This window comes from Doryrhamphus excisus, chromosome 17, assembly GCF_030265055.1.
Source record: "Doryrhamphus excisus isolate RoL2022-K1 chromosome 17, RoL_Dexc_1.0, whole genome shotgun sequence".
Taxonomy (NCBI): domain Eukaryota; kingdom Metazoa; phylum Chordata; class Actinopteri; order Syngnathiformes; family Syngnathidae; genus Doryrhamphus; species Doryrhamphus excisus.
In genome coordinates, this window is record NC_080482.1 from 11,699,402 (window position 1) to 11,717,574 (window position 18,173).

An 18,173-nucleotide genomic window follows, 5' to 3' on the forward strand; every position below is an offset into this window, starting at 1 on the left:
ATATTAGAAGAGTTTAACCTGGATGTTTCCACCTACCTAAAAAAAAACTTCTCTGAACATAATCAAACATAATCAAGAAGTCAAAATAAACCTATTAGAGCTGTAGAGTTCATATTTCGAGTTTATTTGGAGGGGGTTGTACAATTAGCGGTTATATAACTTTTGAGGATGTGGGGTGCTCATATTTCCAAGAAACTGTTGTGGTGTTATAAACAGGAAGTAGGGAGGAAGTAGAGCGTGGGTGCACAAAAACCTTTTGCAGCTACACAAATTTCCAACAGAGACAGTGGGCTAATATTCAATTGTTTATTTACTAATAATTTCTACATTATCTTCGTAGTTCACAACTGGACGAGTGCCAGCCCAGGCTGAAGTCCATCATCTTCACACTTTTACGCGCCCCGTCCCCGTCTCCATCCTTGGAGCGGTTCTTGCGGGTGACTGGAAGCGTCCAGGCTTCAGTTCTTCCCAAAGTTCTGCAAGCAGGCATCGCTTCCCAGTGCCGAGCCGACTCAGAGGAAGCGTTGCGCTGCATTGGATGCAAATTGTGCCTCGTTCCGCTCGCAAAGCTGGATAGCCCCGGCGGTCAGGAATGAGACTTATGGAAATGAGCTTCATCAAACGTCGCCGTGCTGCTTCAACGTCGTACGGTACGCCAGCGGGGGAAATGTCATCAGCTTGTAAAATAAACTGACCAAAAATTCAAGCAATTGAGATCACATTCTTTTAAAATTTGCATAGAAACATATATCTATTAGAAAAATAAATTTCTTTGTAAATTAAATAATTTCTAATTGCTTGACAAGTCAACTACTGAAAAGTAGGCGTGTCCGTGGCAAAAATGAAAACCAATTTTTCAACTGAACAGCGGCGCAGGCTTCATTTCCATGTTTAATTCCTAGGGGCAACGAGGGACTTCTACTGATCCAGCATTAATGTTGCTTGAGTCTTTTAAATGTCCAACAAATTCACCTGATCAACAGGGCCAGTGTCGCCCCAATGCTGGCGAATCCTGCAAAGGCCATGAGCGTGTTCCTCATTGTGGCCTCTGGATCTGCTTCCCGAAAGAACTCAACAAAGCCATCCTGAAGGGGTAAAAAAAAAAATTAGCAGTGGGTTAAAGTTGTATGACACGTAGACTTTGGCCATGTTACACAACCTCCAGCAAACGCTACAGTCATCCAGCCATGACTCACTCACCCAAGAGTTGTTTTTCACAAGCCAGTTTCGCTGGTGCATCAGAAGATATGAGGAGATCTCCTGGGCCACCAGCTCCACACAGTGTCCCCTGTCCTTCTCCTTCAGGTGCTGAGACACCGCCGCCCCGAAGGCCACCAGGCTGGCGATTCGGCCCCAGTTGGTGGTCCCATCTGAGAAAAGGCTTTTGGCCACTGCACTGACAAAGTCCATGTCATCCCCGTGGTTGTCCAGAGAAAGTGTGTTGATGATACCTTGAAAAATTAAACACCTTATTTACTAAAGTTCACTTGTACAACTCCACCCTTCTGTTACATTACCGCTGCTGCCCCCTCCCCCATCGAATTATTTTTACATTGTAATACCTGTATTATTTACTAGCTTCACTCCTCCAAATATCATAACATACTCAGTTAAAAACTGCTTTTTTTCAAAAACAAACGGTTACGTGCATTTCCTGGTGCGGCCCAAAAAAAATGGCGGCCAAGCGTTAGTGCTTAGATGTTAACGTCTTTTACGTAACGGCAGTAACGTACGCAAAGAAAATCCTCACCGTTGTATTTATATCTGTGCTTCTCCAACACGTTGCTCACGACCCTTTTCATGGTAGACTGGGCTTTGCTTTGGGTCCAGGAACTCGTCGTTGTGCCTGTATAGTCACTTAGGAAGCGGCTAATGAGTTCCCTTGTGTCCGCGTCCAGGACGTCGTCTCCAGCGTGCACGTCGTCGTGGCTCTGTAGCTCGGGCGTACACGGCAAAGAGTCGTCGATGTCGTCGCTGTCGGCGCGGTGGTTCTTGGTGGCGAAACCGCCCATGGAGCTCACTTCCAGGGCGCTGGTTCGATGCTTGGCAGCGCCGCCGGGGTCTATGTTACCGTTGCGATTGTCGAAGGCCGCGGCTGTATTGAGCTGCGGCGACGACGACGCTCCTGAGCCGTAGAGCACGGAGCCCTCCAAGACTCCATTTTGAGGGAACATGCAAGTGCCAATAAATCCCGTAGTGACGTTCCGTGCGGCTCGCCTGGTCGTCTGCATCATGTTCATCTTGAAAGTCGCTTCCTCTTGTACCGCGATCACGTCAGAAATAGTCACACAATAAAGCTCGTCTTACTTATCCTTCGCAAGACTCACTCTTCCGCCATGACACTCACGACTGGGCAAGGGGAAACGTGCAGCAGCGGCTATATAAACAACGTCAGCGTGACGTCACTGTGCGTTCTTTTTTTTATTGGCTCATGGACGGTATGTACTCTGAAAGAACACATTCACTCAAATGGAATTACGGTTAAAGGTATTTCGAGAAATAGCACAAAATTATTTGATGACTAATGACAGATACTCAAAATGAGAAACAATTCTAACTTGTTTCTGGAGGATTATTACACAAAAATTCCGACAATGACGATGGGAACGTCCTTCAAACTGGGAATGCTCTATTTGATTAAGTACAAATTTGGACATTGACGGTGGAAGCGTCTTATTTCATTAACCTTCCTCTTGTGTTAGCTTTCTGGTATCATCTCTTATGTTACCGGGTCGGTTTTGACCCATGTATTAAATCAGCTATAAAATACACTAAATAAGTTACCATCAAATTTGCTTATTATGTCTTGTTTACCTTCTTAGGCTTCCTCATCCATGAAAATGTTGGTTTTAATACTTTTGGTGTGGGCATGTAGGCCTTTTTTGTCACTATACCCCTCAATTTCAATGTCCAAAAATGGTAAAATGAACCTCAAAAGAATCATATTAATAAATTGAAGGTTCTTTTGTTACCTGGCTATTACTGAGGGATATAGAACATACTATATCTTAAATCAATTAGTTTTATTTGTTTTCTCATTTTAGTATTAATCACTAAAGAAACATCGATGGTGTTCAGGTGAATTTTGACCCACATATATTAATGTCAAGAAAAGGTAAAAAAAAAAAAAGTTATTGTTTTCAGCAACAGAACGTTAGTTATAAACTGAAATCAAAAAGTATAACAGGTCCAGATCTTGGTTCACTATACTTCTTGCCATTCTTTCCATGATCCAAATTGTAAATGTGGCTAATTGTACACTTGTGACTTCAGTTGGGGCTCAAAATATTGCTTTATAGTCATATTATTACAACCGGGTCGGAACCGACCCTAACAATACAGTGGTCATAATTTCAACCAGACCGTTTTAAAATGTAGTAAAAATTATTATTTTTTTGTTTTATTTTGTTGAAATAGCGTTTCCAAACAAAGTCAAAAGCCTTGATACAATAAACAAATGTTATGTGATTCTTTTTATGCATTAAAATGTAAAACGGGTCGGTGCCAACGTTAACACAAGATGAGGGTTAAGTATTTGTAAAATATTAATCACGAAATATACTATATAGCGTGTAAACGAATCTAGAAAGAAATGGTTCAAAATGTTTTCAAACAGAAGGTATTTAAAAGAATAAAAAATAAAAGATTTTTCAAGACACCCAAGAGAAAAAAAATGTTTGGGTTCTTGGTTTCCACCGTAAATACATTCCATTCATTTTTTTCCCTGCGGTTAGTACGTTTAAAAATGGTTTTGCTGCCCCCTGATGGTGAATATGTTAATCACTACTTCCTGTGAATCAGGTGAGGGAACAAAAAAGTGGCTTTATTAATGTAAAAGTTTATTTCAAATACTGGCAAAAAACCTCTAAATGACACCCACAGAAGTTGAACATTCCAAGTACTCTTTTTGTCAAGTCTTTCTTCTTATCCCTGTGTTCTCCAGCCATCCATTATGTCATGTAAACCTTTGATAGTTGTGTCCAAGAAGCCTGGATGCCTCTGGTTTTCCCTGCAGCGATCTCTACTTGTCAAACAAGAGGAGAACACAACGAAAACAACAAGAAAGGAGATGAAGTACTCGTTTGTCGTTACATTTACATTCCGGCACGTGGTCATTCTAGCTATTCGAGAGTGACCCTGTGTGGGCCTCCAAGCAGCCCGTCTGTTTCCTCTCGGTCAAATGCTCCGTACCAAGCTACACATCATGACTCCTGTCCTCTAATGTTTGTGTGCAAGCTTATCACCCACAACAACGAGATCTTTAGTTGGCATTTAAAGTGACACGTAGGCGAACTGCACAATGCATTGCTGTCATTTAAACATCTGCACTGTTTTCTTTTTGGCCTGTGTCAAAAAAGTGAGAAGATGCTGAAACTTTGAAAAGTTGAGAAGGAAAAAGAATGGGACAGGCTCTCTTCACAAGGATTTGTGTTGGGAGTGAATCAGCAGCATTTACACATATTTTCATATGATACACGCTCACATAGTCCCTCCAAACACACTCATTGGATACAGCAGAAGCGGTGTTTAACACAGCCGAGAGGCAGGAGGGAGCCCACATAAAAAATCCCATCCTGTCAAATTCTATTTACAATGCATACACACGCACACCTTCACCCTACAGGTACAACTGAGAAACCAACAAATAGGCTGACAATGTGTGTTGCATGCACCTGATCGCTGAGCCAGCGTGCGACACGTGCACGTGTCAAGGTTTCCTCAACAGCATGAGTGTTCGATTCAAACTGCGCACACGGTGTACTCGCTATGTCTCTATATGCGTAGCCGAGAAGAGGAGTGAGCGTACCCTGCAGGCACGCAGCGTCCCACTTTAAGAGCGTCTCTCTTATCAGGTTGCAGACACACCTGGGATCAAACTTCACGTTGACGCCCATGCAAACATTTACTGAAGTCTAAAGAGGATAGGCAGGGTGGAGATAAAATTTCCTTCAGAAGAGTTAAAATTTAAACGCAAGTGTCCGGTGTTTCTTAAAGGACCACAATCTATCTGTGGCACGATTTGACAATGTCATCTAATTTGCATAATCACCCATGATATGCCAAAACTCAGGCCAGAGTGGCGATTTTCCCAACAACCATGACTGTGTGTCTGTGTGTGGCTAGGTATAATTGAGATTTTTTCATGTGAAATGCGCAACATTTAAATCTTATTTAACAACTGAATATGAAGTTATTTACTTAAAGGTGTTGGTTTCCTTACATGCAACAGTGGACGCGTGTGCTTGCGCCTTATAATATAATGCCTCATGATGTTTCCTGGGCTTTCTATGGAAGTGTGCATTTATACATCTCAGTAACGACAAGGTATACAGACAGTCCCATTATAATGTGTTTGTGAGCGAGGGGTGAACAGGTAGCGCCAAATCTGTCTGGCGGTCCAGAATTATTTGTGGCGGGGCGTTCGTGGCAGAGGGCGCAGGTTTAATTCGGTTTAATTCCCGGCCAGGGTTGTGTCAGGAAGCACATCTGTCACAAAAACTAAGCCAAAACCATGTATGTGATTGACTCGCAGTAAAGGAAAAAAACAACCTCTTCAGTTTTGTAAAGCACACAACTCAAGTGCACAAATGCATGCTTGTGTGAGCATCAGTGAGGAAAGCATGCAGCCAGTGCATGGTGCTTCATGGCCGTTGGAGAACACTAAAGCTGACATTGAATAAAGCTCAGCTACTACTTAACCTTTACAAAACAAGTGCAGAAGCACTCGGCTGACTGTGGCTTGTCCAGACAGCAATGCAAAGATTCCTGGTAACAGGTTGCATTCATGCAGCATGTTTAGAGAGTCACCAATCACAGCAACATGTACAGTGACAGGAAGCGTCCGTCGCTCAGTAAGATGATGGTGAACACGTGTCACAAAATTTGGTATACAAGCCAGTATCGACACACGCGGTCCACCTCCACACCTCACCATGCCAACAGCACAGACAGGGTGACACAAAGCTCAAAGATGGATCCCTTACACACATTAATGTGCTTTCACTCAGGATGCAAAATCCCCAACCATACGATACAAAGTGCATGGACTCCCCAGCAAAGCCACCGTATGACAAAACCTACTGTGATGCATCTTGGAACACAGAAAACCAAGACAAGAGGGAGGCAGTGGACCAGAGTGCACAGCTCAGTAGGAACACAAGAGGAGATCTCCATCCACTCCACCCCCCCACACAAGCACATTACCTAACTTAAACGAGTCTGCCCCATGTGTTAAAGCCAGTGGTGCTTGGGGATGAGAGCGGGAAAAGAGGGGCGAGGCGGGTGGTAGGGACCAGTGGAACAACCGGGGATAAGGGGTGAGGAAGACAGTGGGCGTGTTCTCTGGGAACCCCCCGAGGGTGAGGGTATGCATCTGGGATGATGAAGGCTAGCCAGCTAGCTTGCTGGTCACCAAAGACGACTTCCTTGGCGGTAGGTCTTGCGGCGTGGGAATGTGGTCACCGGTCACCAGGTTCTTGTCGGGGCCCGCCACAGGAAGCTGCTTGTTCTTCATCTTGGCCTTTGCCATGTTGTAGTCGCCAGAGTCAAAATACTTTTGCTGCATGACATAAGAGGTCATTAAAGTATGACAGCAGGCTATGTGCAGTTTTTAATATTTTGGCCATATAAGAGGATGTGAAAATTAGTAACAGCTGACGGTATCATGCGGTGCAGACTCCAAACACAGCAATAAAGGGTTGTAGCTCTTGTATACCTAATGAAATGACTGGTGGGACAAAGAAACCAGCCAAAAATCATAGACATTCAATGTGTGTGAAGCTTGAAAGACAACACGGTTCATTTAGTTTAACGCTCCCCTCTAAGATTGTGCTCATCGTCATCACTTTTCCTTCATTCTGGGAATTCTATTATGATGAGGCACTGCAGTTTCATTTGTTACTTCTCATCCTGCCTCAGCGAGTCCGCGTTCATGATTTCCCAGAGTGATGCTAGAATATCTCCGGTGATCGTCTACTTCTCATTTTTAGCATGCTGTCGTTACATGCTTGATGTGTTCAAGGCTTCACAGAGAGCTAGCCAAGACAGCTACGTTTGCTGATATTCTTGTAGCTATATTAGCTGACAACAGTAGAGCACAGACATGCTGTTAATTACATTGGTATCAGTGCCCAATAGCAATACTGGATCGGATAGTCCCCATACCTAATTCTAACCACAATACAGTACATTTCTCTCAGGCTTACCCCTTTTTGTAGCCGCTTCATAAGGAAGTCTGAGCCCCCAGGCCTCTGGCCAAGGCCGGGGTACTTGGCCTTCAGTTTGGCCTCCTCTGCTTTCACTGGGTTGGTGTTCTTCTCCTGGGAGTCCTGTGTGAACAAGTCGACATCAACATTCGTATGAAATCATGTTTGCCCCAAACAGCAGCCGGAGTACAGTCACAAAGAAAGAAAGAAAAAACAAAAATCAGACTTTTAGCCGTTTAAGCAAGGCAGTAACAGCCTGGCTATGTGCCAGGAGAACATTTATGGTGAAACCCATTCCTTAAATGCAAAGTGCAGAGTAGCCATTTTGGGAATCACAGGGGAACCTCATACTAGCACCGCAGAATGTTTCTTCTACAAATGAAATTGAATTCTTTCCTGCTTCCTTCATGACTTGACCCTCGTAAATATGACTGATCAACACACTTACTGATCAAGAACTTTCCGTCTCCAATGGGATTCATTTTGGGTAATGTGGTCAGGTTGGAGAAAAATTAGGCAAACATTGATTTAACTGTTTCTCAAGACAACAGAGGTTTATATGTGAATAAACAGTTTAGTTTAGTGGCTGTCACACAGGTCAAACAAGTCTTGCTAAGCAGGGTTCAAGTCATAGAAATGACAGCAGTAATCTGGGTCAGCAGGGCACGCCTTGTGTGGACCGGGTGCTTTGGCAACACAACACAAAAAATCTTTGCAATTTATCAAGGCCACACAAACTGTGGAGAGTGTGCTTGGTTTCCTGCATGAGCATTGTTATGCACAGTACTTTTTATGTGCCGAGTGGCTAAATTATTTGGGCAACTGACTGAGGTTAATTCGCCAAGTGCCGTCTAGTTTCAGACTTAAAATAAGTAAAAGAACCCATTGATAGGCTGAACACTGTCTAACTTCGCTGAACCTGACGGTTTGTACTCTAGGAATATATTATATGAGTGTGTACCTGGGCACTGCAAAAAGATGGCCCACTCTGAGTGCAAAAAAAAGTGACTCAGGAGGACACAGGAGCGATGAACAGATTCCCTCAGGAGGGGGAAGCGCTTTGTGGTCATTCAGTTGGATACAAGATGAGAAACTGAATAAAGAAACTGAATAAATTCTAGATTTGGGTAGTTACCATGGTATTATGCAGATGTGTACTGATGCACTACCATTACCAATGCAATCTGACTATTTACCTGCATCCCTCCTATTGCAAGGTGGCAGTTGTCATGTAAGGCTGATAGAGTGGTTAATTCGCAGTGTGTTTTGGAAATCAACAACTTTCAGACAAGCTGACCTGCTTTGAGGGTCTTCAGGAGCCAAGAGGCCTGAGCAGCCATTGAAACAATGACGAGGTGCCGCAACTACCACGACGCAATTTACAGCATACTGAATAACAGCATCTTATAATAAGCGCCATTTTATAACCCGGAGTATCATATATAGTACTTACAAATGTCACTTGAGCTAAGTGACGTTAGCCACACCTGGCTAGCAAGCAGCAAGATAGCTGCCGTCAACCCACCTGCTTTTCGTCCTCGTAGTCCAACTGAGTGTCCGAGTCCAGGTTTTCTGACGACATTCTGTGAGTGTGACGGCCAAGCACACAAGTCAATAGGGTGAAACAATAAGTTGCCGTGTGATGCACCTGTACTCAATCTAATCCTCTCTTTCTCAGACACGACTGCTCCCCAACAAAAATGGCGTGTACAGAAATGACGTCACCTTTGGGGGCGTCGCCTGCTAGTGACAGACTAATACAGTAACCAATGGCAGAATAGCATACGCCCACTCACCCAGTAGGTCACCATGATTGACCGCGTCTTTGTTCAATCAGCGAGCGACTGTGAATCTCCAGGAGATGCGTCAACACACAAACACATGACCAACACAAGATATAAAAAGATCAATGTGCCATACCGAGATTCATTTGTGCTTGCAAGTTGATATTATCTCCTCCATAAACGCGTCCAAACAAACTTAGTGAGGAAACTGTGTATGTTGTATATGTCATTATTTTGTAGTACCCTAAGATCGCAGCTTCCCCCTTTTGATTGGCTACTTGTTGAGCCAGTTGCCTGTCAATCAAACACATTAGCGGGAGCCGTTGTTCAAAATGAATAGTTAAATCAATGAGCTAACAATTAGCTCATCGATTAATTGTCAGATAGATCGGCTTTCTATTCTGGTAACATAACCTATCTGATTCTTAAACGTACTAAACGTGTTTAGAACGGTTTTGGAGCTATAGACATTGCTGCTATATTTAAAAGGAACATTATTATGAACAACTTACAGTGGTTAGCTATCTTAGCTTCTGTTTTCAATGCGCTAATTTGTTTGCTAAATCAATCTTACTACTATTGCCTTCATTCGTATATTGTTTTCTTTACAGATGTCTGCTTGATTTGTCACACAAGACATGGCATGTGTACAGCAAGTACGAACGTCTCAGGTAAATTTAATTAATAAGACATTTAACACAATTAGGTTCAAATGTACGATGCCCTGCCCTTCAAATGTTAGGAAACAGCAGCGCAAGTTCCACTGAATTCAGCTCGATTCAAAAATATTAAATAAGACGTTATATCTATGTACATTGTATGTTTGCATATATATACAGTTAAAATATTGTATAACACAAGTATAATACAGTGCATTTTTATGTATACATGTTGGCCTCATATACTGTATTGCACGATTGTGATGGGTTGAAAGACACTCAAGGAGTGCTGTAGTATAATTTTAATAAAATGTATGTTTTACACATTGTAAACGTTTGCATATGTGATGCTATTAGACTGGGTGTTTGTGTTCATTATTAGCCTGTGTTGTGTTTGTGTTGTTGTCCAGGACACTCAACTTTTGCCCAACCAGGTAGTGTCAGAACTACAGTCCATTGCTGTTATCAAGAAACTTCTGGCTATTGCCGTGTCTGGCATTACATACCTGAGAGGACTTTTTCCAGAGAAAGCCTACGGGAACAAATATGTAGAAGGTTAGATGACCTGCTTTCTTTTTCTTTCTTCAGGAAAGCAGGAACCAACAGCTGCATCCTCCATGACGCAGTGAACTATGTATATTTCACTGTATATTTCTTTCCACAGATCAGAAAGTGATGATCCTCAGAGAGGAGCAGAGTTGTCCTGGCGCCTGTCAGATTGTTCGGTGGTACATATCTTTCTTCATATAAGCACTCACGGACGAAGGCCTTGTTGGAAAATATTATATAACATCACCAAGTAGTGCACTCAGTTTTGTCTCAACAATCAATTCCACACAATCTGTTAATTGTCGATTTTGACTGATTAATCAATAATTAGGTCCTATCAGTGTAGTAAATCCTCACTTTCATCAACATGATATCAACTTTTATTGTTATGTCCAAATGGCTTTTACCAATAACTTATTTCCTGTCTTCCTTTCTAAGGATGCAAGGCTGCTTTGATGCCATCCAGATGAAATATGTAAGATGACAATTTCTACCACACACAGCATGGGTGTCCAAACTTGTTCCATCGTGGTTTGCATCCAAAAAATTGAAAGATACAGGGGGGTCACGTGTACACATTTTGCACAAAGATGCTAATATCAACCATTATGTGAGCGATATGAGAATCTATTTGCCGTTTGTGTTATATCAATTCATTCATTCATTTTCTACCGCTTATCCTCATGAGGGTCGCGGGCGTGCTGGAGCCTATTCCAGTCTGTCTTTGAGTGGGAGGCGGGGTACACCCGCCTCCCACTGGTCGCCAGCCAATCACAGGGCACATATAGACAAACAACCATTCACATTCATACCTATGGACAATTTGGAGTCACAAATTAAAATAACATTCATGTTTTTGGAATGTATAATATATAATAATATATTTTAGTAGTAATTATTTAAATACATTTTCTGAATACTTCAAGGGACAAAAAACAAGCTTCCAGCTGAAAATGGCTCACGGGCCACACTTTGGGCACCCTTGAGCTACAAGAATGACTTCCTGATATTCAGCTGTGTAGCACATGAATGTACACATTGTAATCATTGCATAGCAAAGCTACAAAATAGGACGTACAATAAACTTGTGTTTTCTGTTCTCCAGCTGCGGCTCGTCATTATGTCTGTAAGTATGGCTGCTGTTTTGTGCAATGTTTCACAAATATGATCACTGCCATAAATTATCTATTTTGGAACACAGTACATGCAAATTAATACTGATGTACACTAAGTCATGTGGCACTTTCACAGGTCTACACAGAACCTGACAACCCACAGGTAACATGCAAATTCATTAAGTACACATGGACGTATGCACAGTAAACAATCAACACGTGTCTGTCTTTCAGAATGTGACAGAGTTTTATCAGTTCAGGATTCAGTACAACTCTGATGGGGCTAGGATGGACTTTGAGAGGTGAGGTCTCTTCACTGAAATGACACTGAAGTAAGATAAAAACACAAACAGGATGTTTTTGCTGAGAAGTAACTATGTGGGAATCAGTGGACAGCACTACACTTGCACTACACTTGTTTTCTTTACAGATGTTTTCTTTACAGCACTACACTTGGGCACTTAAGCAACCTAATTCACCATATTAATACCACCACTGTCATTATACAAGCCATCAAGAGTAAACAAAATACATGAATATTAGAATATAAGTTGTAAATGTAGGTCTGTGCTTCTGATAGTGTTTAGGCCACCAGAAGGCCTGGCTGGCTTTCACCGCCCACCACTGGTGGAAATGAGGAAGGTCACACTTCCACTGCAATCTTTTCTAACCACGCCTCCTTTCTTCATCAGCAACCAAAACAAAAAGATGTCGACAATGTTGTGTGGCAGCACCAAGAAGGCTAGCATCCTGTTGGTGAGGAAGCTTTACACTCTCATGCAGAACCTCGGTCCTTTGCCGGAGACTGTCTACCTCAACATGAAGCTGGCCTACTATGATGACGGTAAAGTCACATTTCTTTGGAAGCCCGTTTCCGCTACTGGAAAAAATAAGTTATCCCAATGGTAAGTCATAATTATGAGTTAAAAGTCAAATGAAATTAGGAGATAAAAAGTCATGATTAGGGGATACAAACTTGAAATTATCGGATATGAAATTATGAGATAAATTTGTCAAAGTTATGATATGAAAAGTCATAATGATGAGATAAAGAGTCGAAATTGTGATATACAAACTGCTTGTGCTATAGGTGACGACTTCTTCACTTGGCAAAAAATGGTGACACAATTGTAAGCAAGTTGGGTATCCTACTGAACAAGACTGTGGCCGCGGGCAACCCATCACACATGAAGCAAACATCAAACATTTACAAAAAACACATAATGTAGTATACCCACCCACAATTGTGTCGCCATTTTTGCTAAGTGAAGAATACGGCACCCGTGGCACATGCGCAGTTTGTATCTCATAATTACAACTTTTTATCTCATAATTTCGACTTTCTTATCTCATTATTTTTACTTTTTATCCCATAATTATTTCTTATCATTGGGATTTTTTTTCAGTGGCAGAAACAGGCTCCATACATTTGACACATGACCAGATGAAAGTGTATATATTACTGCAACAGCATAAATTCCTTGAAAGTCGTCTATGTGTGGATGCCTCATTATCGCCACCTGAGGGCAAAAATGGTATTACCCAACCAGCCCTCATGATGGTAGTCAACAAATGCTCAACATTTTCATCTATCTATGAATCTGCAGTTATATTAAATTGCCTGTTGGGAATAATCAAAGAATAAACTATTTACACACCACTGCATTATTCACATTGAGCAGTATAACAGTCCCTTTGTGCAAAGTCTCTGTATAAGTGCTGTGTGTGTGTGTTACTGACCTCAGTGACGCCTCAGGACTATCAGCCGCCAGGCTTCAAGGAAGCTGATGGAGACACGCTAGTGTTTGACAAGGAGCCGGTCAAACTGACCATGGGTGAGGTCATCACACCTTTCCACACCATCAAGCTTGACATGACCACTGAGAGACACAGGCTGGAGCCGGTAAGCACACGTCACACACGACTTCTACATAAGGTTTTGATCGACAGTCACAGGGGGTGCATCTTGTCCACAGCTGCAGGAGAGCGATGGTGGTAAAGATAAGTGGTTTCTAAGAGTGCGGGACGAGGGTGTGGTGTCACAGGTGAGCACAGACACAAACTCAAACATCATCATTAAATAATCACCTTTACCTTTGTGAAGTGGCCAGTCAGTTAGCATCTCTCCACCTGTAGAGTCATGCGATTGAAGATGCGGACATGCCCAACAACAACATCAGCAACAACAACAATGGTAAGATTGTATAAGAGACAAACAAGGACAGAACAAGCTATTATTAATATTATTTTATTTTCCGTCTACTTCAAGAGATAGAGCTGATGTGCCATGAGAAGATGGCGACTCGTGAGGTTACCAAGGTCAGTGTAACATCTTGTCTATTTTGGAGCATCAGAATTTTGTTTGACAGACACTTATGGGGGCAGGACGAATGATCAATTATTCATTTTAGCCCGGGAAGGTGCACTGATACAACTTCCCTTTCCAGGTGGGTGCTGTGTTGAAGGGAACCTCTGACATGGAGACAACGATGATGACCACCAGGAGCGGACGTATTATTAAGTCCACCACGGTCAGTTTGACTCCTCCCATTCTCCTCACCTATTCTCCTCACCCTATAGTGGTTAGTCAGCAGCCCTGTATGCCAACACAAATAACTTCATGTTACGTCTCCCGGCCAAGTCATTCAGTCAGCTTTATAAAGACAAATATAAGAATTAAACCTCTCTTACATGTCAGTCTGGAAGGATGCTAGCAAGAATTGAGGTCGAAGTTCACGTTGCATGTTTCTGTCAGCAGTGTGTCAGTCTGTCAACAGGAAGGAAGCAGCTATGAAGGACAAAATAGTGAGATGTCCAGTGTATGTTTACTGTCCCATTACATGTATAAATGTTGCACATAAAGCCTGGGACACAAAAGAGCCTAAACAGCACAGTCACGACTACAGTGCAGCAGATAGCTGCGAGGGTGTGCGTGGCATCCACATAGCAATTTATGTTGATGAGTCAGCACTCATCGCTTGTTCCAGAGTGGGATGGCAGCACACGCTTCAAATCTTAAAAAAAAAAAAAAAAATTGTTTGCTAACATTTTTTCTCTTCTCAGGTTTCTGAGTATGATATTCCGAACAGCCAGGAAACTCCACGGAAGAAACGCAAGTTCAGCGAGCCCAAGGATCACCTCTGACCATCCAGGCACTTGAGTTTTGTCAGTTTTTAAATGTTCATTTGTAACAGTTACGTTTAAACATACCTTACTTTGTTTCATTAGAAGACTTTTCCAATGATGTTCAGACATCTTGTTGGACTTTTAGTTAACAAATCTTTGTTTGCATGATGTTTAAATGTCTGCAGAGAAGGGCAGTCAGCTTCAATAAAAGACACACAAAGTGCCGAGTGGTTTCAGTGAAGCTGCTATTAGCATGGAAGCTTCTACTAGCATAGAAGCTAAGCTGCTCAGGTTTGATTATAAATTTCACTCTCTGCCAGTTCAAGAGAACTAAAGCCGCCCCTCATATGTGAACACACCCAGCAAATGTCAGCATTTGCATGTGGAGTGTATTAAATGAAGCTGTTAAGTGAAAGTGGATTATATGTGAGCACAGTGACCTTTGGGCCCAGATAAGGCCCGTCAGCAGCCTCCTGCTCGACAAGCTGTGTGTTTTTAATCTCCCATTGTTTTTCCCAGAGAGAGGGACATTTGCTGATAGACTGCCTGAGCCTGCTGAAGATCAATACTGCAGGAAGCCTTTGTGATGCATAACCAAGCAGCCCCATCCCTCGCTCAGTCTGGAGCGGGGGGGGGGGGGTGTTGAGGGACTCATATAGTTTAACATAGGCATTGTGTGGACCGCTGCATTTGTTTTATTGTCCCTCTTTGTATGATGTAAGGAGGAGAGGCATAAAGCAGAGGGTGATACAATGAAGACATACTTGCACATCTTCGTGAGCTGTCAAGTGCAAAACATCATAGATACACAACTGGATCATGTGACCCACAGTTACAGCTTTTGCTGGCATCTTTTTGCTGAGCATGAAGAAACAAGGTTTTTTTTTCTTTTTAGGCTGATTCCAACAATAGCTTGTCAAGGAGTCCCAGGAGTCAGCTGCAATCCTTCACTCACACATTTCATTTCTCTACACAGCCATCGCCCACAAATGAATTCTCAAATTAAATTCAGGGACACACATCCAGTGGGCAGCGCTAGTAGATCAATCAGCTGGTCAAACAGCAAAAAGGGGGGGGGGGGGGGTTGCGGTCAGCAGACCAATGGAAATTTGGGTTGGGACTCTGTCTGAGTCGATAGCTGAGGTCCATGTGGCCCGCCTACGGTCAAGGACTGATATACCGACAACCACAGTCCATCCTCAGCTCAGCATAGATTGAAGGCAGCTTTGCCGAGCCCGTGGTGGATGGGCGCTGATTGTGCCTGCAGGGCCTGCAGGCCCCCGAGGGGGCGCTGGGTTTTCCAGCAGGAGGGGGGAGGAGTGAGGTATGGAGTGGACATCCAGCCCTGCGTGACCCTTTTGACCTTGCCAGAAGGGCAGCAAATGTTTCCGAGCTGATTAGCGCTCCCCCACTGGCTGTTAGCGCTTTACAGTCAGAGAATGGGCCTGAGGCACTCGAGAACATCCGCTAAAAATGTCACTCAGATTTTCTCCTAGAAAGATGCTCAGAACTTCAAGTTAAAGTTAAGACATAACTAATAGAACTTTATAGAAGCTCTCAGGGCATTGCATCGATCACAACTGGACTGTTAAGGTTGTCTTAGAAGATGTTTCGCTTCTCATCCAAGCTTCATCAGTTCATGTTCAAGACAAGATAGGACAGCACTATTCATAAGGGATGGTGTGGCAACCTAGTAGGTTTTACTCTTTTGGGAGGCGGGACCTCTGCCAGCCACGACAGTCATTTGGGTGGAATCACACTCATTAGTATTCCATTCAGTTGTAACAACGGTCATGGGACCAGAAGAAGAATGAAAAGGACAGCATTGAACGTGGGGCAGTCGTGGCATGGCAGACTCCCCCTTGTTCAGAGATGGTAGATGGCTTCCCTCACTCCCCTTTCAAATCATCTGCCTTCGCTGTCCACAGTATGTACGTACATTCTGTCCTCAAATGAGTGCTGTTTCTGTTTGAGGTGCAGGTAGACGGCAGACCAAAATACACTCAAATACACTCTAAAAAGTAATTCAGAGTATCTGTTGACACCACTTGATTTAATACATAAATGCAATGTAAAAAATGTAATTAATTGATTTAGATAAACTTTCCAAGTTGCTAACTTTATTTTTTAAGTTATGTTCAAATAATAATGTTGGCTATTACATGAACTTAATTTAGCATGTCATATACACTCAAATTGTATTCATTTATTTTATTTAGCAAATTATATATATATATATATAATATATTAAGTTAAAAAGCTGTGTGCATTATTATAATTAAGTAGACAACAAATTAAACTACTTTGAATAAAATGATTAAGTCAGTTGACTTAACATATTTTTTTTGAGTTACGAACTTAAAAACTTTATTATTCTTATTATTCTTTTTTATTTAAAAACAATTATTCAGTCAGCATTACTTAAAATAAGCTTTGAGTGAAGAGGAAACGCTAATTCGTGCAATGCAATATTGTTTGTTGGTTCAAAGCAATTTCAAATTAAGTTGTCATAACTCAGAAAGACTAATGGAACTAAATAGATTTTATTTATTTATTTTATTTAGCAAATTATATATATATATATAATATATATTAAGTTAAAAAGCTGTGTGCATTATTATAGTTAAGTAGACAACAAATTAAACTACTTTGAATAAAATGATTAAGTCAGTTGACTTAACATATTTTTTTTGAGTTACGAACTTAAAAACTTTATTATTCTTATTATTCTTTTTTATTTAAAAACAATTATTCAGTAAGCATTACTTAAAATAAGCTTTGAGTGAAGAGGAAACGCTAATTCGTGCAATGCAATATTATTTGTTGGTTCAAAGCAATTTCAAATTAAGTTGTCATAACTAAGAAAGACTAATGGGAATTGTTGCGTTGATTTTTTTTGTTGAGGCTAAATATTTATTTTTTGAGTGTCGTTAGCCTGTGTGTTGTGGCATGTTCATGCTCCGTGGCTGCTTGCTTTCCCCAATATAAAAAGCAGCACTTCCCTCATTACACCAGACAGCATACACCAGATTGTATTTCTGGGTATGGAGTGACCGGTCTTTGGGGAATAACAGCCTTAGTCTACAGATTTGAAGTGTATTGGAATGTTGTGTTGGTTAAACAAACTTCAGTTTGTCAGATAGTCCTGATTCTTATGTCTGCTGCTCCTTTCCTTGCTCTTATTGTTTCTGGAACTAGATGCACTTTTCACAAATGACCACAGGTTGTTGACCTGAGAAGTTGAGAAGTTGTAAGTCAGTGGAAATCAGTTGTGTCAATCCATAGGTTTTTTTTCCCCTCAAAGGAGAGGTTAGAAGGGTGGGCTGATCAGATCAACTATTGGAACTTGTGGTGTAATGGCAAAGTTCAACCCTTTAAGCAAAACCTCCTTCTCTGGTTGGGTTTTCTGTGTATTTCTTCATTAGTTGAGTTTCCAGTTTTTTGCCTCCAGGTGAGCAATCTCTGTAATTTGCGAAATGTTCTTATTTGTATACCTTTGGCTTTCTTTCACCTTTTCACAGTACTCTTTGGGCAGAATTGTAATTTGTCTATATGGCAACGCGTAGGCTTGTCTATAAAAGTTATTTACTGCCATTTTCCCTGCATAATGAATTGGGAAAAGCTAAATAATCACAAATAAATATTGTTAATCAGCTCATGTTGTCACAATAAGATAACTTTCACCTGATATCAATATGAAGACTATTTTTAAAAGCCTTTTTTGTCTTTCGTTTT

At 41.7% G+C, this 18,173-nt stretch overlaps 4 protein-coding genes across 6 annotated transcripts in view; 1 reads left to right on the forward strand and 3 right to left on the reverse strand.

The window, feature by feature from the left end:
- Window positions 1-292: 292 nt before the first annotated feature.
- mcl1b (MCL1 apoptosis regulator, BCL2 family member b) lies at window positions 293-2,374 on the reverse strand. Its single transcript, XM_058052952.1, has 4 exons — window positions 1,751-2,374; window positions 1,201-1,451; window positions 973-1,085; window positions 293-690 (listed from the first exon to the last, which is right to left on the reverse strand). Exons 1-4 carry the CDS (start codon window positions 2,238-2,240, stop codon window positions 618-620), a joined length of 927 nt encoding a protein of 308 aa, XP_057908935.1. The 5' UTR covers window positions 2,241-2,374; the 3' UTR covers window positions 293-617.
- Window positions 2,375-3,517: 1,143 nt separating this feature from the next.
- Window positions 3,518-8,935, reverse strand: ensab (endosulfine alpha b). The gene is made up of 3 exons (XM_058052959.1): window positions 8,731-8,935; window positions 7,206-7,328; window positions 3,518-6,559 (listed from the first exon to the last, which is right to left on the reverse strand). Exons 1-3 carry the CDS (start codon window positions 8,785-8,787, stop codon window positions 6,389-6,391), a joined length of 351 nt encoding a protein of 116 aa, XP_057908942.1. The 5' UTR covers window positions 8,788-8,935; the 3' UTR covers window positions 3,518-6,388.
- A 173-nt stretch (window positions 8,936-9,108) lies between these two features.
- Window positions 9,109-14,814, forward strand: hormad1 (HORMA domain containing 1). 3 transcript variants are annotated; one of them, XM_058053489.1, is made up of 15 exons: window positions 9,109-9,201; window positions 9,601-9,660; window positions 10,059-10,203; window positions 10,313-10,376; window positions 10,636-10,672; window positions 11,303-11,323; window positions 11,449-11,475; window positions 11,547-11,614; window positions 12,005-12,156; window positions 13,058-13,215; window positions 13,289-13,357; window positions 13,449-13,506; window positions 13,582-13,631; window positions 13,760-13,843; window positions 14,376-14,814. In XM_058053489.1, exons 2-15 carry the CDS (start codon window positions 9,628-9,630, stop codon window positions 14,454-14,456), a joined length of 1,047 nt encoding a protein of 348 aa, XP_057909472.1. In that variant the 5' UTR covers window positions 9,109-9,201; window positions 9,601-9,627; the 3' UTR covers window positions 14,457-14,814. The 3 variants fall into 3 exon arrangements, with proteins under 3 accessions (XP_057909472.1, XP_057909471.1, XP_057909473.1); XM_058053488.1 differs by lacking the exon at window positions 9,109-9,201 and adding an exon at window positions 9,285-9,393 and having other exon boundaries at window positions 14,376-14,812; XM_058053490.1 differs by lacking the exon at window positions 9,109-9,201 and adding an exon at window positions 9,434-9,505.
- Window positions 13,576-18,173, reverse strand: part of LOC131105414 (procathepsin L-like) — a 39,141-nt gene continuing 34,543 nt past the window's right edge. The window contains exons 10-11 of the mRNA XM_058053491.1: window positions 14,004-14,079; window positions 13,576-13,908 (exon numbers count right to left, since the gene is read on the reverse strand). The gene's annotated coding sequence lies outside the window, so the exon portion shown is untranslated. The remainder of the gene's footprint in view (window positions 13,909-14,003; window positions 14,080-18,173) is intronic.